Genomic DNA, 16702 nt, shown 5'->3' on the forward strand with positions numbered 1-16702 from the left:
CTCAGTAGCTCAGTTGATGACGAACTGGACTGGAAGATGAATTATTGATAAGAATGATGAGTTGGTCGTTCGAATCTATTCACAGTCTCTTTTTTAGGCTTAGAATTTTCAACTTCATTAAAAGTTACTTCATGTAACTTTGAAAAAATGAATATTTTGAAATAATTTGTAAATTACCGTACCTATTAAAATTAAAAACTTGAAAATTTGAACCTAAAATTTAAAAAATTTAAAAATTGGAAATAAAAAATTCTAAAATTTGAAAATTGAAAAGATTTTAAAATTAATTAAATTTGTTATTAATTACAAAATCATACAGGCGAACATTTGATGAATTTCAGGGCATTCTACCCATACTAGAGGATCCTAGTATACTCTATTACTTTTCTTATTCAATGGTAACTGTAGAAAAAATTTAATGTGAAATACGTGCACAAAGTTCCTTTGCTATACTCAAGAATAGTTATTTGTGCAACTAGTACGCAAACTAGTGACAGTTTGCTGCACCGAAAGAAACGTTTATGCACGAGCCGTAGGCGAGGGCTGAATGGTTTCTTGAGTGCAGCAGAGGAACTTTGCGCACGTATTTCACTTTAAATTTTTCCTACAGTTACCATTGAATATGAGAAATGGTTGATTATGGGTAAAATGATGGCTGAAATCCATCAAATGTTTGTCTGTATAATTTTGTAATTAATAACAACTTTAATTTATTTTGAACTTGATAATCCAATTGAAATTAATAATCGATAATTTATTCAAATTAAAAATTAAATTAATCCAATTAATTTGAAATTTTGAATAATTTTGAGTAAATCTCAATTTCTAAATAATTTTTCAACCAATCAATTTATGAATGGAAAAAATATTATTTGAAATAATGAATAATTAATAATATTCAAAATGTATAATTTAATGAGTTCTCATTTCTATTTATTTGAAAATCAGAAAAAATATATATAGAACAAATTCGCATTCAAAATACACGCCAACAATGTCAACAGCTGATTGGGATGGCTGCAAGATAATACGCAAGTATCAAGAGTACGCAAAGTAATACTTTGCGAACTAGAGCGGAAAAGTGATTCTTTGCGTTCTGTAATCAGTGCAGGAATGGTCACTTTTCAAGGTAACTGTAGTAAAATAACTATTTTGCTACAGTTGAAAATAATATTATCACTGTCTACTTACTTACTGCTTTCTGCATGAGGTTCTTAGATTTTGCTCCAACTCATCGGCTCTTTATTATAATTAGCAAAATATTTATGAATAATGAGAAATACTGATCAACTGATCACTATTAACAACATGAAATGAGAACACCAATATATTTGGGATATTATATATTATATAAGATGTGGGTAGAAAATAGTATATATACGATTCTTTCTTTAGTTGACAATTGGCTGCATGATAAAATCACTAGAAAGAGAAATATTGAAATTGTTCATTTCCTGGCTCAAGGATTTTAGCAATATTGCTTTAGTCAACGGTACTGTCAAAAGATGTTATTCCAGAGATCATCAATGCATCATTAGGATAATTATTCGCATTATCTCTAATGAAAATAATGCATTCAATATTATAAAAATGAACTTGAATATATAGTTTTCAATACTGTAGTTCAGAGACTGTAAAATGTTTACAGTAATTATTATTTTATAGATTATACAGGTAGCAGTAGGAGAATATGTTTTTTGCATCATTTATAAACATTTATTTTTCCAAACTGATTTCAAAACCATATTCTCTCTTATTGTCTACCAGCCACAGCCTACAAACTTTTGCCTTTCTACTTGAGTAGGAGAATATGGCTTTCTGCATCATTTTTCAACATGTATTACAAAACAATATTCTCACTGATTGTGGGAATATAGTTAGAACCTCTTAGTTTCGAAGTAAACATGTATTATACTTCTTAGATTCTTCTCTAAAACATTAACTGTACAATAGATTCATACAATACCATTGAAACTGATATTATAAATCACATCTTTTAATTGATAATTTGTTATTGAACAGGAGTCTCCACCGAACGGAATGACAAACGGAACCGGAAAAACGAACGTTGTGACAATATGCGTGAATCCCAATCAAAAACCGGCAGCCAACGGCCAGCAACCGTCTGACACGAAGAACGGCAGTCAACCGTTCTACCTGTTCCCGAGGAAAGCTGAAGACAACCAGCCACACCAGAGAATGGTCTCCACCACCCTCATCAGCAAGAGCGACCTTCAAGATGTCGAGCTGCGCAAAACGTCGGCCAATGCCAGGTACCCGGACAACGGAAACCGGAACTCAGTTACGTTCAATTTTGGAAACGGCGAGAAAACGGAGTTGCGAGCAAATGGAACAACACAGCCAAACGGAATTCTGAAGAACGGAACCGCCAACGGGAATGTGTCGCATGTGCAGGTGCAGAACGTCAATGCGACCGCCAACAGCCGATTACCACAACAACACAAGTCTATCAAGTTTGGTGGAATGTGAGTATACTCGCACTACTAGCATGTAACTTTTATGCCGCTTACACACTCTTGCCAAGTGCGGACGAGCGCGAGAATATGGTTGGCTAATATTCTAGCGCTCACCTTCACTCCGCCCTTATAACAAGGCGACTCGGCGTGAGTGTGGCACTGGCATTAAGTTGATTTCTTGCATCTAGACATTTAGGGCTAAGCTATAATATACTCGAATTGATGGATCTTTTATTTTGAAGCAGCATAAAAATCGTCGTCTTCTTCAGTTATTCCATTACATTAGAAACTTATTCTTCCTCAACTGATAATTGCTCTATAAAAAAGGTTGAATAGTTCAACTAAAACACTCTACCTAGAAACCTAGATTATCTTCAAATTAAGGTAGAACGAAAGATATGTTGTCAGCTTCACACATTATGTAGAGATGTTGTCACATAGTATGTGGAACTGACAACATATTTTTCATTTTATCTTAATATGGAGAAATTCCAAAACATCTCTGTTTCTGTAGTGTAAATTCTATTATCTTCAGTTACATGTCTTGATAGACCACTACTAATACTAACATTTTTCAAATTTTCTCAATGAATGTTTCTTTTTCAAAATGACTGTAGTGCATTTAAATAGTAACTTACTGATTGTATTGCAAATAAAAATCTAACTAACTATTTTATGGTTTTTGAAAATAATTTATTCCCTGTTTTCAAAGTTCACTCTCCATAGATTCCATTCATATATAATTTTTATTTGCTTATTTCACATCAAGCTATCAGCAAGAGTATTGTAGAATTAATGTAGAGCCTATATAGAAGCTCAATATTTATGTGTTGGTTTTTAATTATATTGGCTTGTTGGACTTAATGTTTTTAAATTGTCTCCTAATAAAACCTTGTTTTTTATTTTACAGAACAACAATAATAAGGAACAGTCCAGAACCAAAGATGTAAAACGTCTGTAAATTTGATTTGTATATTCTGTGAAGATTCTTTATTGAATAATTGAGTGTACATAATGTAATATTACCATCATTACTAACTAATTTCTGATATAATATTTGTACAATTGTAATGCAAATAAACAGTCTTTTATATTTATTACAATTAGTATAAAATGTCTTTCATTGTCGCTTACCAATTCCTATAAGGTAATCAAAGTAAGTTTTATAATTGAATTCTTTTCAAACCACTAAACTATCTCATTTGACTTAATAATTAGATCAATCTACATTGTAATAAATGTTACAAAACAATAGTTAAAAATGTAGGTAATCATATCATAAGTTCATTCAAGTAATGAACTTATTGGAAAAAATCTGGTGTGGCGCACTACACAACTTTCCTTGCCATTATGAAAATTGATCACCTGACGCTAGTGTGAACGCGCATCTCAAGTCAAAGATCTGAGCCAGCTGGTGACAGGTCAATAACGCTGGATACACACGAGATCTGCTATCTCTACATAGTGAATGATTTAAATAGAATCAACAGTTGCCAACAGTTTGCAATTGAATAATTACATTTTCTCAAATTTTAAGCTTATTTTCAATTTGAGGTGAAAATGCTACTGAACATTAATTGAAGAGATGTCGATGCTCAATCGTTTCCACTAGAATTTTTTTGTTTAAATTATATCTGAGACCTGATAATTGGAAATCTGAAATCAAACTTTGCATAGATGGGGCGGAGCTCCTGAAATTTTTACAGATATGGGACTTGTGGCAGTTGATATAGCTCATCAATGACTATTATAGGTATAAATTTGATCAAAATCTTTGGAGCCATTTTCGAGAAAATCGCGAAAACCCTGTTTTTGACAACATTTTCGCCATTTTAGACGCCATCTTGAATCGCATTTGATCGAAATTGTTCGTGTCGGATCCTTATAGTGTAAGGACCTTAAGTTCCAAATTTCAAGTCATTCCGTTAATTGGGAGATGATATATCGTGTACACAGACGCACATACACTCATACACACACACACACACACACACACACACACACACACACACACACACACACACACACACACACACACACACACATACATACATACAGACCAATACCCAAAAACCACTTTTTTGGACTCAGGGGACCTTAAAACGTATAGAAATTCAGAAACTGGGGTACCTTAATTTTTTTTGGAAAGCAATACTTTCCTTACCTATGGTAATAGGGCAAGGAAAGTGAAAAACTACTGTCTGAATATATTTGTCTCTTCAATTTAAACAGTGAAAATCCCAGTAAAGGATTTTATTATGATATTTTTGTGAAATTCGAAAAAATAATTGTTGGAATGTTTCAACACTTGAGACAAATGTTTGAGCATTATAAAATCAATAAAACTTTCAATCTCATGGCAACCCAACAAACAGATCAAAGATAGTTGCTTGGTAACAAAATAACTAGATACGTGTTTTTGATGATCATTCTTACAAAAGAATACAGTGAACACCTTTATAATTGATAATAAATAACTCAACACTGCAAATAAACTTGTTTTGTAGTGATACTCTTGCTAGTAGGATGAAGAAAAGGTGTATAAAAAGTATTGTAGAGCCTACATTATTCGATATTGAATCGAAATACACAAAAGAGAAATGGAAAGATTTTTTCTCGGAAACAGAAGAAGCTGCAGTAGAGGTAAAACTTCCATAAGAATTATAATAATCGTAAATTTAAGTAAAAATACCTAAATTTCATTTGTTTCCCATTCGTTAGAAACCTTTCAACAAGTTGTTCATTGAGCAAATTATACCGTACAATCCTATACTATTAAACGAGCAACTTCTGTTTATATGTTTGTATTTCACCGGATCTCGGATCAAACGGCTTTAACGATTCTCACGATATTCAGACCGAAGTAGGTTTATAATATAAAGATTCGATTGCACTAGGTCTCATCCCTGAAAAAACTCGCTGAAGGACATTAAAAGGATCATTATTATTCATCCTTGGAAAAACATCTGATAATAATATTATTTTGTCGTCTGTTGGTGATGGAAGTGAGTGAGCGAGTTCATGTGTGTGTGACCGAGTCAAAATTATGACTCAGCTGTTGAACTTTTGTAATCATTCAATCAGGTACTTAGTGCCGGTTGAAAAAAGCCGGGTTATTTTCAATCCTGATTAATTCCAGTAGATCCATCTTTTTGAAATGGTCTTCTCTGATTTGGTTCACGTGAAGTTAATCAGGATTAAAATTTAACCGGCTTTTGTGCAACTGGGCCTTTGTGAGGGAAATTTTTGCATCCCTCTGGGAATTAATCTCAATTTACTGTTATTAGATGGAACATTTATGTATGAATGTTATTATAATTTCTTCTTTCGTAATAAATTTTTCATGCTTTAATTTGTACTCCAGAGCGAATCTCGGTCGCCGATATGTAGTTATTGAATGAAGAGAAATATAAAAACTCTAATCATCATAAACGTATAAAGAATTAATAACTCTACTTATAATAAAAATAATAATGGTTTTTACATGAAGTAGGCCTAATCCCGAGCATCATAAAAATCCAAAATTGGAACCCATCAAAATTAGTGGATGTTTGAAGAATAAGTTGCCTTCCTTCTCTGACGAGTGAAAAGCAATTATTTTTCACATAACTGGCTTATTTTTAACCTTTTATTATCTCAATTACATTTCATTTACAAAAGGCAAGAAGTCGGAAGATGAGGTTTCAATTTGGAAGAGTTGTTATTCACCCCATTGTTATTCTTGGTTTTATATATTGTAATAAATATGAATATAATTTCAAACCTCAATTCAGGTTAAAGAAATACCAGACGAAGATATACTGAAAATCTTGAAAAAAGAAAGTAATGCTCAGGAGCTGGTTGAAAGATTGTACGAGAACGAACGAAAGGAAACTCCTACCAATGATGAGAAAGAAATAGTTACTGATGAAGATTCTTGGGACATGGAAGTTAATCTACCTGACCAAAAAATGTAAGTTAGCAGAGGAAATGATAGAATCAAGAATCAAAAGCAATTTGATATTAATTTTTACTATTTAAATAAACAGATGACGTTTACTAGACATTTTTTCAATGAATAAATTCTAATAAACTACAGTGAACATCATTGAACAATGAACAATGATATGAAAAAATAAATAAATATCCTATGGGTTCATTGAGAATCTCATAAATTATTCAAAAATAATACAGCACCTAGCGTAGCGTAGCTAGAAATACGTCTTCGGAAGACGTAGCCGTCTTATCTCCCAATGTTGAATCTAAGCTGCTATGCTGGTATAAAATGGACAGATTGATGAACCGATTATCAGCGGAGATACGTCGACTACGTCTTCCCAACTACGCTACCTTAGGTGTGAAAATACCTAAACTATTGTTCTCAGAGATGTAGTGTAAAAATATGATTAAAATTTATTCATATTATGGTATCTATCATCTAGATGAGTCCAGGATAGAAGAAAATACCTGGCATTTTTGCTACATGTGAGTGAAAACAAGGAGTTTATTATATAAACACCTATCATGAACTTTGATATTTTCTTGTTATTCTTGATAAACTTCATTTGTTAAATTGTGAATTTTATTCATATTCCGTGTTATGTACAACTTACTGAATTATTTGTATACAATCTTTTGAGGAGAATAAATTCGATTTGAATATATTAAGTAATATCAACTAATGTATTCAAATTATGATAAGTAGGCCTAATTTATGTAAGTTTTGAATACTTAAATTACGACATAGCAGTATGATTGAATTCTGATTCAAATCAGACTGTTTTGTTATTAGTCCAGTCAAATGGTCGTTTTTCAGGAAACAGCCCCGAAAGAATTTTTCTCGACGGTTCTATATGTATTTTGGGGCGCTGGATTCGAATCTGAAATTTGCTGACACGCCAGAGGGCGGCTTCACCCCCTCTTTTTCAATTTTTTTAGGACTTTTTTCAATTTTCCCATTTTTTCTCGTGAACCTTGTTTCTCAAGAAAAATCATTCTTGACAAAATTTAAGAGAATAAAATTTCAAATAAATTGCGTGGTCGCGCCGGATTCTACCATATTTGGTTCCGGAGCTACGAATTTTCAAAAAAGAGGTATTTTTAAGGGCTTTTCAAAATTATGCAAACCTACCACTTCTACCCTATACAACATGGGTATTTTTCTAGTATAGATAAAATACCACACCTCACGTGAAAGGACAATTCATTATAAACAGGATTCCTTAGGAATTTTCGAATTTAGTAGTGGGGGAGGGGGAATATACCCAAAAATGGAAAATCATTTCCTACAGTCAAAATACAAATTTTTCATTATAATACCTTTTCAAGGCCTTCCTAACAAAAAAATACATATTTCGGCTGAAATCATCTCAAGCGGGTTATTTTCTATGAGAATCACCCGTTAGAAACATTTTATTTCAGTATTTCCTAGTGGGGGGTACGTCATAAGGATACGTCAAGGATCAAAACTTTAAACACTTATAACTTTTGACAGAATGATCAGATCTCCTCGTACTACAGCTCATTCTTCTCAGCTCGTCAAGGCGGTTCAAAATCATGTATCATAATTAAAATTTGATGAAAAAATCCACTTTTAGTGTATTTTATCCTCTATTTAAATACACAGAAAAATGACCAATTTCTATATTCAAAACTGTGTATCTCGGTAACCCGAAATGTTAAAAAATGGTACTTGGTCTTGATTTGAAGAACTGAATCTCCTCTTTCATGTGAGATAAATGAATTTCGTAAAAATATAATCATGAGGTAAGATACGTTTGATTCAAAAAATTAAGAAATTTGTGATATTTTCCTCATTTTCACAGTATTGACAGTTTTATGATAATAAACAGTCATGCAAGATGGGTTTAAGGCAACGTAGCTCATAGAACATGTAATTCTCTTTCATTTGAGACCAATCGCAAGTTTCTATCATGTGTCTTCCTCGTTTTAGAGACTCTTGAATAACAGTAAAATCGCAGAAAAAATTAGAAAATGAAAATTATCATTTTTTCAATCAGCTGTAACTTTTGAACGGTACTGAAATCAGGAAAACGACTCAAGGGAGCGGAAAGAGGAGAAAATTATCTATAACCTTGACTACTTTTTCGATTTTTTATCTGAAGTTTTCACAAGATACGCAACTTTGAATATTCGAAAAATTTTTGATACGTTAATCATTTCCAGTCTTGTATATTCAAAGTTGCATATCTTGTGAAACACTTGAGATAAAAAATTGAAAAAGTGATCAAGGTTGTAGAGAATTTTCTCCTCTTTCCGCTCCCATGAATCGTTTTCCTGATTTCAGTACCGTTCAAAAGTTACAGCTGATTGAAAAAATGATAATTTTCATTTTCTCATTTTTTCTGCGATGTTACTGTTATTCAAGAGTCTCTAAAACGAGGAAGACACATGATAGAAACTAGCGATTGGTCTCAAATGAAAGAGAATTACATGTTCTACGGCCTTGAAAAGGTATTATAATGAAAAATTTGTATTTTGGCTGTAGGAGATGATTTTCTATTTTTGGGTATATTCCCCTCCCCCACTACTAAATTCGAAAATTCCTAAGGAATCCTGTTTATAATGAATTGTTCTTTCACGTGAGGTGTGGTATTTTATCTATACTAGCAAAATATCCACGTTGTATAGGGTAGAAGAAGTGGTAGGTTTGCATAATTTTGAAAACCCCTTAAAAAATACCCCTTTTTTGAAAATTCGTAGCTCCGGAACCAAAAATGGTAGAATCCTGCGCGACCACGCAATTTATTTATTAATTTTATTCTCTTTAATTTTGTCAAGAATGATTTTTCTTGAGAAACTCAAGGTTCACGAGATAAAATGGGAAAATTGAAAAAAGTCCTAAATTTTTAGGGGTTTTGGGGGTGAAGCCGCCCTCTGGCGTGTCAGCAAATTTCAGATTCGGATTCAGTGCCCCAAAATACATATAGAACCGTCGAGAAAAATTCTTTCGGGGCTGTTTCCTGAAAAACGACCATTTGACTGGACTATATAATTTAAGTATTAAAAAGTGATTATTAAGAAGCAGTTCGTAATGGAAAAAACATTGAAGAGTAATATTTGATGTGATGTGATCAATCAATAAGATAAGTGCTAGCATAGAATTTTTGAATTTTCAGAGTTGAGAATGTGAATAGGAATTTCTATGTGAGGTTTTTACAATATCCCGAGAAGAAAGCAGCAGTTTGGAGGCCAGAAGAAGTGTGCAGTGGAGATAAATTAAACGAAATGTCTCTCTCACAAAGAGGAGAAATCATCACTAACATGGTAAATTATTGTCTTAGAAAAACTAATAAAATAAAATGGAAATGAAACATTCTTCAACATGAAAATTAATCTACATACATCAGCCTTCAAGAACAACTTCTATTTTAAATGTAAATACTAGTTTATTACAAGTATCCAAGTACGGATATTTTTTCTTTCAATTTATTTTGATTAATAAGACCCAACTCATAATAGCTGCAGGCTTATTAATGAAAGATCTATCATATTTTCTAGTATTGTTTGATGGAATTCTAAGAATAAGAGTTTTCGTTGAATATGGTATCATACTAACTATAGCTTGATATTTTCATAGCAGATTGATTCCACTATACAGAACAAGAGCCAATACAGTATTTGTACAATGATTAATACTCCTCTTTGATTGAAATTAATGATGAATTTTATTTGATTGATAATAGTTGCACAGGCTTAATACAAGATTTTATAATATCAACAAATCAATATAAATTTTTCAGTTGAAAGAGAAATAGGCTACAAGAATAACACAGAATCTTGTTCAATGATTCAAATAAAAGAAATTATGAGCCTTATTATTGTTTATCTTATCAATTTTTCAACAATAGTATATTACAATTATATCAAAAGACAAAAATACAGCACTACTGTCAATTTTTAAAGTTGAAAAATATCAGAAACATCAACGTCATTAAGAGCAATGGAGTACAGTAAAAAAATCTCGACAATACAGCCTGCCGCAAAGTAGCCCCACGCTAATCTACGAAAAGTAACCCACGCCGTGGGATGTTTTGTAAACCATTGCTATATTTTTATCATAATAAATCAGCTGACAAGTGGATTATTCATTGCATGCACGGTATTTGGATGAAAATATAAATTATATACCGTGATTGCATGTATTATTATCATTACACAGATGTCTGGAGAAGCCTAGCAATGGTTTACAAAACATCCCACGGCGTGGGTTGCTTTTCGTGGATTTTTAGCGTGGGTCTACTTTGCGGCGGGCCTACATGTCTTCAGGAACTCCTAATTCAAGGAGTCAACCTTTTCAGATAGCAAAAGACTTTTGTGACTGGTTGAGAGGACTGGGTGGGGTGGAGGAGACAAGTATGGATGAAGACATTTTAAAAGAACTGTTTCAAATCGGATTGGAAAATCCTGCCGCACGATCAATATGCGTACAGATGAGAGAGAGGCCGGTCGTATCGCATCATCTAGCTGAAGCTGTTCAAATACCAGAGGTATTCAATATCTTCTTATGTTCACTTATTGCAACTATTAGTCAATAATCCAATGAAGAATCGAATTCCACCTTCCAACAGTAATCCAAAACGTATACAAAGACATAGAAAATATGTAGGTAGTAGGTATTGTGAAATTTTACAAAAAACTTGGCAAACTTGATCAAATCCATTGAACTAATTTACTCACGCAAAGATAGATTAACAAAAGATTTTTCTATCTATAAATGTTTAATAAATTGTTTGGTATAGATATTAATCTTATTTTGCTTTTCTGAATGTTCAAGTAAATTACACCAAATACGGTACTGACAATATAACTTACACTATGAACAGATATATTGTGGAATTTCTCCATATTAAGGTGAAATAAGAACGATATTGTGCTATAGGCGTTTTACATGATGTTTTGAACCATTGGGCCAGATATACAGCATTGTATAGCCCAAATAAGTAGCCCAAGTAAATAAGTGATATATAATTGTATAGCCTACTGTTCAAAGTAACTAATTGATCATTTCATCGAGAATTGTTGTTAGTTGGTATGGGTCGATGGGAATATTATAAGATACACGAACCTATGGGCCTATTAAATTTTGTATATCAATTCTACCCACTTGATTCACCCAGTAAAAGTAATTAAATAATGGAAAATTATGTGAACGCATATTGTATCCCATATAGGCCTACAGATGGCAGAATAAGTTCATTCAACTTTCAAGTACGATAAAACAAGCACTAAGTACCTCTCCTTCAACTAACACCTTCACACAAGACATTCAACCACAAAGAAAAGATAGTATAAGAGTCCCATGGAAAAGTGCGTTTATGTTCAAAATTTCACTGTTATAACTCAAGTCGGTAGTCCTAGTAGTTATTTTTCGTGAAGCTATGTGACGCTGGTAGTCTCTTATACTGTGGTGTTCTTATACTCTCACCCGACCAAAAAGTAATAATTGACATAAGTCGACAGTAATCTGCTTGAGTCAACAAAATATCGGCTTCAAATTTGAAACAATCACAACCTAAACCATGTGATATCTTCTTATGCTATCTTTTCTCTATGATTTAACATAAGAATTAGTCACATATACTTGTATAATTTTATAAAATATATGAATTAATAATCGTTTACAGAGAGCTTTTCAAAAAGGATTGCAAAGACAAATCGAGTGGGACATTGAAGCCGAGAAGAAAGGCGTGAGAAAGTGGGCGTTCGGAAGGAGACTGCTGCCGTCCCAGCAATGGTACCCGCCCCGTAATCACACCACCAGCATGTGGTTCGACACAAAAACAATCAATGATAACTTGACCACGTTTTCACTGTTGTTCAAAAGCATTACTGAATTGAGGTTGGTTGATGTTATGATATCTACAGATAAATACTAAAAAGAAATAGTGAAGATTAATAGTAAAAATCTGGTGTGGCGCATTCATACAACTTTCCTTGCCGTTATGAAAATTCATCACCTGACGCTAGTGTTACCGCGCATCTCAAGTCTACTATTCAAAGATTTGAGCCAGCTGGTGACAGGGCAATAACGCTGGAGAAACACGAGGTCTGCTATCTCTTCATAGTGAATCATTTAATAGAATTAACAGTTTGCAATTGGATAATCACATTTTCTCGAATTTCGAGCTTATTTTTAATTTTAGGTGAAAATGTTACTGGACATTAATTGTAGAGATTCTCATTCTCAATCTTCTCCACTCGAAATTTTTTGTTCAAATTGTATCTGAAGTCTGATAATAATTGATAATCTAGAATCAAACTTTGCATAGATGGAGCTCCTGAAATTTTTACAGATATGGGATTTGTGGCAATTGATAGAGCTTGTTGATGACTATTTCAGGTATAACTTTAATCAAAATCGTTGGAGCCGTTTTTGAGAAAATCGCAAAAAACCCTGTTTTCGACAACATTTTCGCCGCCATCTTGAATCGCATTTGATCGAAATTGTTCGTGTCGGATCCTTATAGGGGAAGGACCTTACGTTCCAAATTTCAAGTCATTCCGTTAATTGGGAGATGAGATATCGTGTACACAGACGCACATACACTCATACACACACACACACACACACACACACACACCACACACACACACACACACACACACACAGACCAATGTCCAAAAACCACTTTTTTGGACTCAGGGGACCTTGAAACGTATAGAAATTTATAAATTGGGGTAGCTTAATTTTTTTCGGAAAGCAATACTTTCCTTACCTAATGGTAATAGGGCAAGGAAAGTAAAAATATTGGCATTGAATCTAAATAGATGTTTTTTATATAATCATACAGTAGGGTGCATGGAAAATAAATCATCGGTAAAAGAAATCTTGAACGGTCGGCAAAATTAGTGTCATATGCTTTGTTAATTTGTAGAATGCGAGTGATTAGTGAAAACATTATTTATTGAAGTTTACAGTCTAGTTGTGAAGTTTTCTAGTACGGCACGAACTGTTTTTTATGTGAACTCTAATTATCAGTATATTTAATTAAATATTGTAATTAGAATATTTTATAATGAAAGTAATTTTGGCTTGAGGTTGATTGATATTGTAATTCCTTAATAAAGATGAATGGACTATTAAAAAGCATGATAGTATGTAAACTATCTAATTGTGAGACAGAAGACAAATCATGATTATTTCATACAGAACAAAAAAGGAATTTGCTACCTATTTGATACTTTGCTAGATACACTAAACTTCAAATAAGTTTCGGCGACCTTCCACTACTTTTTCCTTAGAGCTTTCTTTTGCTGGTTAATATTGTTTACAATAGAGTATTGAAAATAATAGTATTTTTTAAATTTTTCGCTCTGGATTGAAGGAAACGAAAGTTTTGAATGATAGCCTAAAATCAAGCAAGTAAATTTTCTCTTAAAGCTCCAAGATTTGATCTCAAACATCTCAAAAACTGAAAGAAAATTAAATTAATGAAACTCATATTTTTCGGCATAAACAAATTTAGGTTTCAAGACAAAAATTAGTACCTTTTCTGTATTACATTTTCAGATCTGTGAAAGAGTACTGTAAGTGGCTGGAGAAGAACCCACAGTTCGAGAAACCAGACTATTTATTGGAAAAGGGGCTTTTCAGAAGATTGAGCGAGGAATCCAATGAAGAGAGCGCGATTTCCGTGCCTTCTATGACACAATGAAGTCGTTTCTATGGGAATCATAAATTGAGCATTTGAAACTTTTTACATGTTTTGAAATTGGATTAGAAAACTTTATATGGAAGTTTCAACTTATGAACCTTATTATAATTAAGTTTGTAGCGTGAATGTTGATGTTGTGGAACTTTTCCATAATTGAAGAGACTTAAAACGTTCTCAAAAATCCACTTTAATTAAATAAAAATTAATATTTTACAGGAGCATGCTTTCGTGTATGCTCATATATTATATTAATATAACCTTATTATACCTTGTTACTCATGCCAGCAGTTTATGGAATTGCTTTTGTAATACCGTATTTAGAATTAGTCTTTATTGTTTTTCAAACACATTATTCTCATGATTAGTAATACTGGAATGGAAGTTTATACAATTTATCGGAGAAAAATTAAAAACTTGAACTGAATATCAAAGAAACTAATTCAATGAATAAAACGTTTTTTAATGAACTGAAACTATCTGATTGCGATAGGCCTAATACTTGAATTATATGCAACCAATAACTTTCAAGAGTTGTATAATATAGAAAATATAATATTGGTCTTTTCTTCAAATCAAATCCTATTCTCTTCCTAGAAGAGTTATTTCATCTCAGTTGTTTTGTTGGAATTGATTAAGAAGTCATCGAATGTGTTAATTAGAACAGAGTATTCAGAAGAGTGTTCTCAAAACAAAAGAATAATCCTTCGAATAATGAACTAGAAGCATTTTTAATCACACACAACAATAGGGGATAAGGCTGTTGATTCTCCAGTCGTTTCCCAACTAACAGCCATCCAGAAAAGTTTAGTTCGCTTTGGAAAACCTATCAATGCAATTATAAAGCAGCAGATGATAACCAACAAACCATCAAAGTATCTAACTTTTATAATATTTTCTTGTGCGTTCACATTGATTTACTCTCAAGGTGAGTATCAATATTTTTTTTCACTTTGGTGGGCTTATTAATTTGTTGATTTAAGGCTGTTCGCTACACCTTTTTATTTTTATTCAAATTGGATAATTGTTTTCAATATAATTGTTAAGATCATTATAAGAGTGAGAAAAAGTGGCAATTGAAAATTTTAAGTGGTCTAATAATCGAGTTATTGGTTGTTGAAGTGCTAACTCCGTTTTCTTTCCAGATCATAAACGGTTTCAAATTTTCCAAAGCAGTTTTTTTTTATACATTCAGTATATCAAAGGCTTTGTTCTAATATGCGTTTTTTCGCGATTCATGCCAAAATAAACAAGATATCGAATTTACAAAAAATGTTAATTTTTTATGTATGAACGATACGGGGAATAAAATGTTTTAGTTTGGAGGGATATATTTTTTGATTTTTTAAGAGAAGTTCTGTTAATATAGTCGAAACCGTTTATGATCTGGAAAGAAAACGGAATCTGCAAAGTTAGCACTTCAACAACCCATAACTCGCTTATTAGACCACTTAAAAATTCCAGTTGCCACTTTTTCTCACTCTTATAATGATCTTAACAATTAAATTGAAAAAGATTATCCAATTTAAATAATAAAAAAGTGTACTGAACAGCCTTAATAGAACAATACACCATTCCATAATTTGAATGAAATTCGTAAGCGCCCTTGCATATTCATTCACTTGACTAATAATAGAAAATGTTTTCTAATGTATCATTAAAAACCAAATAATGAGATTATACTTTTTGAAAATCGACTCCATCATTCAGCCTACTTGATAAAAAGAAGTCCAAAAGAGTCCTACCTGAATACTACCTATATATTACCGGTACTTGAAAATTCAACATTGATGTAAAAGTTATTGAACATGAACTCGTTTCCTAAATATTAATGAATTGATGACTAATGTGAAAGTAGTGTTTATCTCATTTTATTGATTTGATACAGTGAAAGTTTATAGAGTGGATAACAGAAGGCTAAATAATTACTGTTAAATAAGAGAAACATAGAAAATATAGAGAAACATCGTAAATAAGAGAAAAAATTCATTTGGATGAACTGCTGAATTATATTTGTGATTGTGACGATTATAATATTTTGTAGTATCTGTTTTGCAGAATATAAACTAAAAAAATTGAATACCGTTGCCGATCATGTGCTACGAACCGTCATATACGAACCGTCTCGGTATGAATATGTATGCTATTTAATAAGAGCCCCATCAATAGAATACAGCACTAACAATAAAATTTTGCAGTATTTAGAGCATTGAATCATTCATTCAACTTGAATGTATCGTAATGCTGATCATTGACGCATCGACTCTATTATCTATTTTTATAGCATACTACAAATACTACTGCTGGAAATCGACTTAAAATATTTCAGCACAGTAACTCTAATGTGACTTAATGTGGTGATTTTGTCAAAGAAATTATTATTATTATATTTTTGTTTTTTGAAGCCACAAATTCTGAGCTTAAGTGGCATACAACATGTCATTTTAAGAATGGAGTCACATGAATGCTCTAAAACACTCCTCAATGGTATAAGGACAAACCTCTACCAGTGTCCTAATTATCTTTGATACGAATAGATTATAGCTGCTACACAGCCTTATATCCTCTGGA

At 32.3% G+C, this 16702-nt stretch overlaps 2 protein-coding genes across 2 annotated transcripts in view; both read left to right on the forward strand.

Moving 5' to 3' along the window:
* Positions 1-3591, forward strand: part of LOC111055635 (PDZ domain-containing protein 7) — a 124604-nt gene extending 121013 nt beyond the window's left edge. Inside the window, exons 17-18 of the mRNA XM_039423164.1 lie at positions 2023-2486; positions 3388-3591. Coding sequence (XP_039279098.1) covers positions 2023-2486; positions 3388-3427 — 504 coding nt within the window. The 3' untranslated portion in view covers positions 3428-3591. The remainder of the gene's footprint in view (positions 1-2022; positions 2487-3387) is intronic.
* Positions 3592-4884: 1293 nt separating this feature from the next.
* On the forward strand, positions 4885-14545 carry LOC111055636. The gene is made up of 6 exons (XM_039423165.1): positions 4885-5120; positions 6251-6429; positions 9596-9743; positions 10778-10966; positions 12104-12318; positions 13990-14545. The coding sequence occupies exons 1-6, from the start codon at positions 5004-5006 to the stop codon at positions 14132-14134; spliced, it is 993 nt and encodes a 330-aa protein (XP_039279099.1). The 5' UTR covers positions 4885-5003; the 3' UTR covers positions 14135-14545.
* Positions 14546-16702: the final 2157 nt, after the last annotated feature.

The sequence above is a fragment of the Nilaparvata lugens genome, chromosome 3 (assembly GCF_014356525.2).
Source record: "Nilaparvata lugens isolate BPH chromosome 3, ASM1435652v1, whole genome shotgun sequence".
Taxonomy (NCBI): Eukaryota; Metazoa; Arthropoda; class Insecta; order Hemiptera; family Delphacidae; genus Nilaparvata; species Nilaparvata lugens.